Source organism: Sebastes umbrosus, chromosome 11 (genome assembly GCF_015220745.1).
Source record: "Sebastes umbrosus isolate fSebUmb1 chromosome 11, fSebUmb1.pri, whole genome shotgun sequence".
Classification (NCBI taxonomy): domain Eukaryota; kingdom Metazoa; phylum Chordata; class Actinopteri; order Perciformes; family Sebastidae; genus Sebastes; species Sebastes umbrosus.
This window is the reverse complement of record NC_051279.1, coordinates 25184238-25196017: the sequence shown is the minus strand read 5'-3', so window position 1 is coordinate 25196017 and position 11780 is coordinate 25184238. Positions and strand designations below refer to the sequence as shown.

General features: G+C 43.7%; 1 protein-coding gene across 1 annotated transcript; it reads right to left on the bottom strand.

Moving 5' to 3' along the window:
- Window positions 1-1707: 1707 nt before the first annotated feature.
- Window positions 1708-11499, bottom strand: plin6 (perilipin 6). Its single transcript, XM_037783620.1, has 8 exons — window positions 11431-11499; window positions 9494-9533; window positions 7086-7284; window positions 6755-6837; window positions 6366-6603; window positions 5811-5995; window positions 2838-3104; window positions 1708-2741 (listed from the first exon to the last, which is right to left on the bottom strand). Exons 1-8 carry the CDS (start codon window positions 11433-11435, stop codon window positions 2349-2351), a joined length of 1410 nt encoding a protein of 469 aa, XP_037639548.1. The 5' UTR covers window positions 11436-11499; the 3' UTR covers window positions 1708-2348.
- Window positions 11500-11780: the final 281 nt, after the last annotated feature.

Here is an 11780-nt window from a genome sequence, read left to right as displayed (position 1 = left end):
GTTTGTTAACAGTTTGAGAATAAATGAGCTTTTATTTCTGTTACAATCACTTCATGTTCAGATAAACTGTAAATATTTAAGAGAGTTCAGTTCAATTTCAGTCAAATAGTCAAACAAAACATGCAACGGTTCAATCTGTCGTTTTCACTCCAAAGATTACAGGATCAATTAATCTGTAATTAAAGGATCATTCTCTTCTCAACCTACATCAGACCTGCAAACAAAACAGCACATTCTTCATCAAATCTCTCATCATCATCATCATCATCAAGAATAACAGGAGGCGTTGATCACAATAAACTGCAGACTGACGTCAGTAAATGACTGTTGACTCTAAAGTATCAGTCCAGTCGCACAGCGGTATGTGAAATAGTCACCAAATTGAATGTATTGATCCGTGTACATAGACACGAATTTCACATTTTTTTTTGTGATGGTCAGCATGAAATCAATTCGTATATAATCAAACGCCGCTTAGGGAGGAGGTGGATGGTGGGTCAAAAAACACAGGACTGTCACCAGGAGACCACTGTTGATGCCCCGCGTGAAACCAGAAGTCAACGTTGATTTATTTGTCACTTAACTTCCGTACTTAAGTGACACTACTTACGGTGTTATTTTAACCCAAACCGCGATCTTTACCTAAAGCTAACCAAGTAGATTTTGTCACGTAAGTTCCGTACTTAAATTACGCCACTGCCAGAGTTATTTTAACTCAAACCACGATCTTTTCCTAAAGCTAACTAAATAGTTTTATTTTGAAAAGACTGGAGTGGAAGTTGACTCGTGCGTCACGTCTTGCTGGACATTTGTAGGAAAACGCACGAAAAATACGTTGTTGAAAGTCGTGCTGAGCGTCACGAAAAAAAGGGAAATTTGTATCTATGTACACAAATCAAATAGATTAGAGTTCGTGACTATTTCACGAACTGCCGTGAGACCGTGTTGGAAGTACGGTGACTTGAGGGGAAAAAAACATCTCAGAAAACAACAAACGTGTTCAGCTCGAAGAATTTTCATCAAACAACAGCTTGAAAAAATCGTATTCACAAAGCTTTCAGCCACATCTCATGGACTTCATCAGTGGATGTTTGGGGTTGCCATGACTCTGTGCAGGCTGGTGTCGCACACCGTTCGTAGCTATACCTACGGAAAAGAAATGCACTGTAATTCGTATATATCCCACAAAATCAATTTGTATGTAATACACATAATCAAACGCTGCGTAGGGAGGAGGTCCGGGTGGATCAAAAAACACCAGACTTTCACCAGGAGACCAGCGATAGTGTCCCGCGTGAGTCATGAAAGATACATACTTAAGTTACGTCACTTCCAGAAACCCTCACAGGTACTGCATTTAGCATAAACAATATGCTCAAATCATAACATGACAAACTCAAGTGGGCATGTCTGTAAAGGGGAGACTCGTGGGTACCCATAGAACCCATTTTCATTCACATATCTTGAGGTCAGAGGTCAAGGGACCCCTTTAAAAATGGCCATGACAGTTTTTCCTCGCCAAAGTTTTTTGTAAGTTTGGAACGTTATTTAACCTCCTTCATGACAAGCTAGAATGACATGGTTGGTACCAATGGATTCATTAGGTTTTTTAGTTTCATATAATGCCAATATCTTCACTCTAGCTTTAAAACTGAACCCGCTACAACCTAAAAGTCCCAATTGGCGTTAATGCGTTGAAGAAATTAGTGGCTTTAAAACTAGTTTGTGTTAACATGTTATTATCACGTTAACTTTTGGACATTTGTAGGAAAACGCACAAAAAATACGTTTTCGTAAGATATCATATGAACCGTTGGCAAGGATACGTTGCTCCGTGATGGATGAAGACCACGAGATGTGGCCGAAAGCTCTGGAAAAACCCAATGAGAGCATCTTGTCACTAATTTGTTTTCTGAGGTGTTTTTCTCCTCGAGGCTGATTGTTTTAAAGTCAATGTTTTGTGGAATAAACACAATTTATTATAAACATTTATATGTTTAAAATATACGCATGGTCATGTAGACTGAAATATATATATATTTATATTTATATAGATATACGTATATTGTTGAACTGAAGGTTAAAGAACAGGTGTGAACTGATGAAGCGTTGTTTAAGTGGGAGACTTGTTTGTTTTCTTATAGTAAAATAAAACCTGCAGATTTACGAATCGACTCAGATTTAAACTAATTTTCCGATCGCTCTGTTGGTGAACGTGTACGAACAAATCAACACCAGCTGAGGCAGAAACATCTCATCATCGGCGACTGAGACGGGAGGCTGTGATTGGTCGGGGGGCGTGAGCGGCGGCAGTGATTTATCGTTGATTAGAGACCTAGGCGTGGTGTTTAAGAGTCGTCTGTTGCTGTGGCGTTCTCGGGGGAGTTGGGGCTCAGGTACTCGAAGGCCTTCTGGCTCTGAGAGACAAACTGTTTGAGCGGCGCGAGGAGCATGTCGGTGGCAGACGGCCGGCGGTGGTTGATGCTTTCGGAAGGGAGTTGCAGGTCGTCCACCTCAATGGACGGGAGGTCCTTCACGCTGGAGCGACGGCGGCCGTTGGAGGGGTCGGGGATCAGGGGGCCTCGGGTGGCGCGGGAGTAGAGACTCTTACGGCGGCGAGGACGTCCGTCCATCGCTTTCAGGAAGAGACTGTTAGCGGAGCTGCGACGAGACGCACTTTCGGCAGAAAAGTCCTCCTGGTTCAGGAAGTCCTCCACCTCCTGAGCCGACGGCTGCTGGAGCTGAAACACAAGTTCATATTCAGATTATTTTCCACAACAATCAGGAGCCGTAAAGGGAATGTCTGACAGTTCCAGGTGACGTCCTGCGAGTCTCACCATGTTGTAGAGCGGCGTGGCGTTGATCACCAGCTGCATGAGGATCTTAGAGAGTTCTTGCACGTCTCCGAGCAGCTGCTGGATCTGAACCGGCAGGTCTCGGATCTGACGTATGGGACGCAGCTCAGCCAACATGACGGCCTGACTTTTGACCCCGCTCAGCGTCAGCTCTCGGAGACTCTCCGTTCGGTACACCAGCGCCACCAGGAAGCTCTGCAGGTACAGCAGCAGCTCACCGACCAGCTCCAGAACCCAACCCAGACCCACCTGCAAGGAACAGAGGAGGTCAGCAGCAACAGGACCAGAGTCGGCAGAATCTGATCCACCAAGAGAACCACTTAATCCACTGGCGCCAGAATACCAGGGACAACGAGACTTTCTGTCCTCTCTCAGGTGTTACGGTAATAAAGTGGTAACATCTAAAGTCTCAGTTATACGTTCTGCAGGGACGGTCGCACGGACATCAGCTGACGTGGAATCGTGACGAGGAAACGTTTGGATCTTTTAAACGTGGCGGTTTCTCCTCGAAGCAAACCGACATTCTCAAAGCTCCTCAAAGTTCTCCATTTTCTCAGTGATCCACGTCCACGTAGTTAAAAAAATGTTGGTATGCACGAACAGGCAAAAACCTGCCGCACAGAACCACCGCGAAGGGCCGTGTCTGAACGTGTGACGTCACTTTGGCTGTGCGGACACTCGTGACCGTCGTGAAGGCGGCAAGCATACCCATCGTCATCGTCGGAAACAACCGGGACCTTCGGCATCATCGATGCATCACTGGCGAGGAGGGACGGCTGCTCGCTCCGTCCCAACGCTGCACCTTCTTCGAGGTGTCAGCGGCGGAGACATGCCATGGTGTCCTGCCGGTGTTTCACCGGCTGGTCGACCTCGTCAGAGAGAGACGAGCGTTGAGGAAGAGCTCGGCCAAGTGTCTGCCACATTCGGGAAGAAACGAGCCGAGTAGACGAGAACTCACAACAAGATGAGGTTGTTTTTCTGATGTCACAGTGACATCACACTTGCCACCTTCATGAGAGAAGGTCAAAGATCACAGACGTGATGGACAGCGGCAGGTTGAGAGAAAGTGTCAACGTGAAGTTGGTGAAAGGACAACGAGACTTTTTGTCCTCCCTCGGGTGTTACGGTAATAAAGTGGTAACGTTCTAAGTCTCGGTTATACTTTCTGCAAGGACGGTCTGCTGGCGAGGAAACGTTTGGATCTTTTATACGTGCGGGTTTCTCCTCGCGGCAAACCGACATTCTCAAAGCGTTCTCCATTTTCTCCGCCCACGTAGTTAGAAAAGATTTGGGTGTGCACTTACAGGTGAAAAACCTGCCGTACGGAACCACTGCGAAGGGCCGTGTCTGATGGTGTGACGTCTCTTTGGCCGTGCGGACACTCGTGACCCTCGCGGAGGCGGCAAGCATACCCATTGTCATCGTGCGGAACAAACAGGACCTTCGGCGTCATCGCGGCATCGGCTGGTTGACCTCGTCAGAGAGAGCCAAGCGTTGAGGAAGAGCTAGGCCGGCGTCCGAGGGATTATCTGGAGCATGTCGGCCGTGTTCGGGAAGAAATGAGCTGAGTAGACGAGAACTCACTAACAACTAGATAAGGTTGTTTTTCTGATGTCACAGTGACATCACATTTCCCATCTTCATGAGAGAAAGTCAAAGGTCAGAGACGTGATGGACAGCGGCAGGTTGAGAGAAAGTGTTGACGTGAAGTTGGTGAAAGGACAACGAGACTTTCTGTCCTCCCTCAGGTGTTACGGTAATAAAGTGGTAACGTTTAAAGCCTCCGTTATACTTTCTGCACGGACATCAGCTGACGTGGAATCGTGACGAGGAAACGTTTGGATCTTTTAGAATCCGGGTTACAGGCCAGTCTTGCCCTGTCCAATATGGCGCCCACGTTGACCTCAACGCCTCAAAGGGCTGAAGCGGCCAATGCGGCGTTTATTTATATATGTCTATGCTCGCAACCCTCGCGGATGTAGGAAGCGTATATCACGCTTAACACGACAGGAAGTGAAGGAAGTGATGTGGTTGTTTACAGCGGAACAACTAACTAACCGGTTACCTTCAGCTTGCCCTTGTAGGTCTTTTGTGTCTTTAGATGGACCCCAGGACGAGTAATGAGAATCCAAGTAAACAATGAATAACTTAAAATGTTGAGGTGTGACCTCTGACCTCATCTCTCTCCCTCTCAAACTCATTTTAAAATCAGAAACATCTTTTAAATCACTTTCATTATCAAACTTTCATTAGTGTCAATTTTTTCTACTTAGAAGTTTTATCTGTCGTGTTTATTTAATTTCTTCATTCTTTCAATCTGCTGATTTAAATTGTCCTTAAATAACTTGATTTACTGTGAAAATGTAGATTATTATGATGATAAACATATAAACTATCTGCTGATGGACCAGCTGTCAAACTGGTTTAACGGGAATAAACCAGCAGCTGATCATCAATTGTCATGAATCTCACAATAACTGCAAACCAGCTGTTTGAAATATCAAGATGGAGGAATCTAAACCAAACAATGTACAGTATATTGTTAAGAAGTGAAAGTCAATTGTTCGTTCCATTGCAACATCAGCGCCCAGCAGCAAAGCTATACCTCCGCCATTTTGGACTGAAAGCGACTACCGGACGTCAGTAAAACGTCCGCCTACAAATGACGTATGAAAGTAAAACTAAATTATTTCTATTCTACTGTCATATTCTACCAAAATGTCCTATGTTAAACAATTAAATATTATAAATATAATAAGTGTTTCCAGTCCAAAATGGCGGCAGCTGCTCTTGTAAAAAAAACACCAAGGTTTCGTCTCTTTGCTTTTATACACTTTGACTAAACTTCACTCTGTGAGAAACAGTCTTAGTCTCTAAATGTCCCCTCATGTTGTCCCTGAACACACCGTAAAACCACAAACATGTCCGACATTCGAAGAAGAAGTTTGGTCTCACCTTGTCGGCGGTGTCTCCCAGCGTCTTGGCGGCTTCCTGCAGCTGCTCCCTGACCTTCATCATACGGTGGTAAAGCTGCAGGTTGAGACTCAGCAGGAGGCTTCGGACCCTCGTCCACAGACTGGGCTCGTCCTCATCCTCGTCTTCATCCTCGTACTCCTGCACCCTCATCTCCCACTCCCGACCTGACGGACAGACAACAGCTTCATTGTTCAGATTCTTAGTGAAACAAAGTGCAGATGATTCTGAATGTGGACGTTGCTATCTTGGCTTTTGGCCGTCGCCATCTTGGTGCTTGGCCGTTGTCATCTTGTTTTTTGGCCGTCACCATCTTGTTTTTTTGCAACCAGAAGTGACAGGAGAGCGTGGAGCTAAGCACAACCGCACGCTGAATAAGACATTTTTTTGGCGAGCAAAATGTTATTGTGAAAGAACACGAAAACAGTGGGACGAACTCCCAGAAACTGCGGTAAAATAAAGCAGATATACTGACAACATTTCAGATTTTATTCTGAAAGGCTTGACCACAGTTACCCAGAATGCCCCTGTACTCACGCAGTGTGGGTGGGAGGGGCAGGTAGTAGGCGGTGGCGTCCTCCAGACGACTCAGCACGTCGTCCAGCCCCGACGTCGCGGCTCGGCCCATCTGGGTGTCCTGCAGCTGGCGGACGGCCGTCAGAGCGGTGTCGGACAGACGCTCCATCTGATCCAGAGCTCCGTCCATACCGTCCACCATCCACAGCTGCACGTCGTCCAGCGTCAGGAAGAAGGCGTCCTTCAGGTGACCCACCACCTGAGGACGAGGACACAACACTTAGTTTAGTCTTTTAGTTTAGATCCTAGAGTTTATATATAAATATAAACTGTATATATACATACATATATATGTATATATACAGTATGTGTATATATATGTATATAAATAAAAGGTGAAGAGAATGAACCTCATCTGTTGATTGGTTCAGGATGGGGAAGTTCCTCTCCAGACGCTCGAGACCGACCAGAGCAAAACTGTTGGCAACTTCAACTGGAGACAGACACACAGTACAAGTATTACAAGTGCTATCTGTAGTATTAGCAGTAGTAGAAGTACTATCTGTAGTATTAGCAGTAGTATTACTATCTGTAGTATTAGCAGTAGCAGTAGTAGAAGTACTATCTGTAGTAATAGCAGTAGCAGTAGTAGTAGTATGATCAGTAGTAGCAGAAACAGTAGCAGTATTATTAGTAGTAGTATTTATATCAGTAGTATTAGTAGTATTTCTCTCCACGTACTCTGAGGCTCCAGACTCTGGAGGAGGGGCGTGGCTCGTGTCATGGCGACGTTGGAGACGCTGCGGACGCCGACCTCAGCGACTCCTCCCATCAGACGCAGCAGAGGGTAACGACCTTTGACCTCCGAGTACGCTGATGTCATCGACTGCAGCGCCGAGCGGACCAGAGGCAGACTGGAAACTCTGACCACGGCACTGGTCTGAAACACAGGTACCAGGACCATTACTGACCATCTTCAGAACAGCAACGTGTTAGTCCGTCTCCAAACACGGTCTGACTTCCTGTTTGTGGCTCTCAGCTCAAAGGTCATTGGTTCCTGAGCTGAGTAGGAACCAATGAGCTCTGAGCTGAGTAGAAACCAATGAGCTCTGAGCTGAGTAGGAACCAATGAGCTTTGAGCTGAGAAGTAACCAATGGGCTTTGAGCCGAGTAGGAACCAATAGCTCGTTGGTTCCTACTTAGCTCAGAGCTCATTGGTTCCTACTCAGCTCATTGGTTCCTACTCAGCTCAGGAACCAATGAGCTCTGAGTTGAGGAGGGACCAATGAGTTATTGGTTCCTTCTCAGCTCAAAGCCCATTGGTTCCTTCTCAGTACTTGAGTAAATGTACTTGGTTACATTCCACCTTTGGTTGCAGCTCTACAGAGATTCATCTCAGAATTCAAAACAAAAGTACAGATAGTGTGAGGCTAACACTTGGAGAAGAAGAAGAAGAATAAAATAGAGAGCTGCGGTGATGACGTATTTCTGTAGTCCAACCAGGAAGTGATCATCTCCCTGGTTCCCTCCACTAACAGCCAATGAGATTGTTCCATTGGGTTTTGGATTATTGCAGAAAATAAATAAACGTTTATGACACTGACACGTGAAGTGACATCATGTTGACTCATTTCCTGGTTTTAGGACTCATTCCTGTAGCACTGAAGAAGAAGAAGAAGATGAAGGAGGAGGAAGAGAAGAAGGAAGAGGAGGAGAATAAGATGGAAAAGAAGAACAAGGAGAAGAAGAAGATGAAGGAGGAGGAGAAGAAGAAGATGAAGGAGGAGGAGGAGAAGAAGGAGGAGGAGGAGGAGGAGAAGAAGAGGATGAAGGAAGAGGAGAAGAAGAAGGAAGAGGAGAAGAAGATGAAGATGAAGGAGGAGGAGAAGGAGAAGGAGAAGAAGCAGGGGGGAAGAGGAGGAGGAGAAGAAGAAGAAGGAGAAGATGAAGGATGAGGATAAGGAGATGGAGAAGAAGAAAAAGGAGGAAAATAACAAGAAGAAGAAGAAGAAGAAGAAGAGGAAGAGGCGGAGAAGAAGATGAAGGAGAAGAAGATGAAGGAGGAGGAGAAGAAGAAGGAGGAGGAGGAGGAGAAGAAGGAGGAGGAGGAGAAGAAGAAGCAGAAGGAGGAGAAGATGAAGGAGAAGGAGTAGGAGGAGAAGGTGGAGGAGGAGGAGGAGGAGAAGAAGAAGAAGGAGAAGATGAAGAAGGAGGAGAAGAAGAAGGAGAAGGAGAAGAAGATGAAGGAGGAGGAGAAGAAGAAGGAAGAGGCAGAGGAGAAGAAGAAGAAGGAGAAGAAGAAGGAGGAGGAAAATAACAAGAAGAAGAAGAAGAAGATGAAGGAGAAGCAGAAGGAGGAGGAGAAGAAGAAAGAAGAGGCGGAGAACAAGATGAAGGAAAAGAAGAAGAAGGAAAAGAAGAAGAAGAAGAAGAAGAGGAGGACGACAAGGAGGAGGAGGAGTGGAAGAAGAAGAAGGTAAAATACAAGAAGAAGAAGAAGAACAAGATGAAGAAGGAGGAGAAGAAGAAGGAAGAGGCAGAGAAGAAGATGAAGGAGAAGGAGCAGGAGAAGAAGAAGATGAAGGATAAGGAGAAGAAGAAGGAGGAAAAGAACAAGAAGAAGAAGAAGAGGAGGACGACAAGGAGGAGGAGGAGGAGTGGAAGAAGAAGAAGGTAAAATACAAGAAGAAGAAGAAGAAGAAGAAGAAGAAGAAGAAGAAGAAGAAGAAGAAGAAGAAGAAGAAGAAGGAGAAGATGAAGGAGAAGGAGGAAGAGAAGAAGTTAGAGGAGGAGAAGACGATGAAGAAGAAGAAGAAGACGAAGAAGGAGGAGAAGAAGAAGGAAGAGGCAGAGAAGAAGATGAAGTAGAAGGAGCAGGAGAAGAAGATGAAGGATAAGGAGAAGAAGAAGAAGGAGGAAAATAACAAGAAGAAGAAGAAGAGGAGGAGGAGGAAGAGGAGGAGGATAAGGAGGAGGAGGAGGAGAAGAAGAAGAAGAAGAAAAAACTCAGGAAAAAAATTAAATAAACCTACACACCTAAAATCCGCCCCTTCATTCACCCATCTACACTCACACAATCCCACCAACCCAACCCTCTAGAGGAAGAAGAAGAAGAAGAAGAAGAGTTGGTAGTTTGCGGTTGAAGTCACCTCATGATGTTGACGCTCTGACATTTCTCCTTCACCGTATCTGAGGAGGAACAAACAGAGTAGAGTTGAGTCTCCAGCATGAGGCAGTCAGCTGCTGAACCTCCACAAAGATCAGAGTGTTCAGCTGCAACCAGCATGAAAATCAGCTCCTCCATTTCATAACCCAACACACAAAACAGCCTTTCAGCCTGATGACGCTACTCTGACTTTATACAGCTCTCTGTTCACCTCAAACACCTCAAATAACTCAATACGTCACTTCAGCTGTAGGGAGAACATCTCAGACATGTGCATCCACATCTTATAGCATATTAACGCTTTATTTAACAGACTATTTATGTGATGAATCAGTTTCCATCCCCCGGGGTCAGGACCGTCCAAACAGGTCACAAGATGAGTGATTTTTTGTTATCTTTGTTTTTAATTGAACCGGACGAGTTTAATATTCAGATAAATGAATCTGAACAGCGACGAGGTGGCAAAGCTTCACAAAATTTTAGATCAGTGATTCATAAACTTTCTAGAACAAAAGTCACCAGATGAAAAAATAAATTACATAATTATAAATCAGATCAAACAGGATGTGACTTCACCCAAAATGTGAATTAACTCAGCAAAAAAACAGAGAAAGAGCGCAACAATTACAGGCACATTTTATAAATGTGATCAAAATGTTTTTCTGTTCATCATCTCGTGACCCCTGTGGGGGCCTCAGGCCCCATGTTGGGCCCCAATGTTCTCCATGATGTTTATCAGCCTGCTTTTATATTCACAGCTTCAGGAAACATCAATTACTCAGATTTCACTCTTGTTTTTGAACACTTGGAGACTTTTGTATTGGTGAAAATTAGGGCTGTTTTAACCATTTTCAAAGGGGTCCCTTGACCTCTGACTTCAAGATATGTGAATGTAAATGGATTCTATGGGTACCCACGAGTCTCCCCTTTACAGACATGCCCACTTTATGATAATCACATGCAGTTTGGGGCAAGTCATAGTCATAAAGCAGCATATTTGTCCACTCCCAAATCTCCCTTTAAGGTACATTTTGAACAGATAAAAACATGTGTGATTAATTTGTGATTAAATATTTTAATTGATTGACAGCCTTAATGTAAATATTCGCCTAGGGAGCCACTTTCTGAGGGGCGCTGGCCGCCCTCTAATAAATAAATTAATAAATAAATAAAAAAATTTTTTTAAAAAAATGCCAGTGGGCCCTTCCTTATTTTCTGCTTTGAGGTAACAAATGAACAGATTTTATTATACTATATCTTATTATTAAATTAGGGAATTTTGCCTAGGGCACCAAAAAGGGTAGAGCCGGCCCTGCTGTAAAAATAAAGAAACTTCCAGAGAGATGATTGAAGCCACACCCAAAGGGCTGATGGGAAAACACCTCACAGTCTCACTGCTGAAAAGAAATCTCTAAATAACTGAAAGCAAAAATTAGGATTAATGAATCTTAAGGATATTTATGAATTTTAACCATTATTGAAAATAATATTTTATTAATTATTGTAAATAATTTTATTTTTAATAATTTATTACATTTGCAGGTTGATTTTTTAAATATTTAATATTTTAAATAATTCTTTTAGAAGTCCTTTGAGGCTGAAAATAATTAATTTCAGATTTTATTACGCCTGTGAAATAGATTTTGAATCCCAGCGAGGTCCTTTTACTGGTTAAAAAAAGTCATAAATAATCAGCAGATTATTTTCTAAAATTGATTACTGATTAATTATTAGGTCAATAAACGATCAGAAAATGATCAAAGATATTCAGTTAATAATCAAATCAAGCAGAAGATCTGAGATGTCTAAACCAGAACGAGTGGTGTTTTTTTTTTTTATATAAATAAACTGATATTAAAGTCTTTAGAGGGATTTATCTCGATTAATCAATGAAGAATAATAAATAAAAATAATTCTTACCCCATCAGAGAGGCTCAAGTGTTGATGAAGCAGCTGAACTGAGTGATGAGGATGAAGATGACTCTCTGACCTGCTCATATAGAGTTGGTACGGTTTTTGAAGTTGGAATCGGCGTCCTGATTGGACGGAGAGCGCCGTGATCCCACTGGTGATGGTGGCTGATGATTGAGTCGTCTGCTGTTTGTTTCTGTGAGCGACCAATCAATTAACAGATACTCAATGAAGTCATTTAGGACACACACACACACACACACACACACTCACACACACACACAGACACACACACACACACACACACAAAAACACACACATTGTAAAACCAGATCTGATTAATAGTCATTATTTTTTTA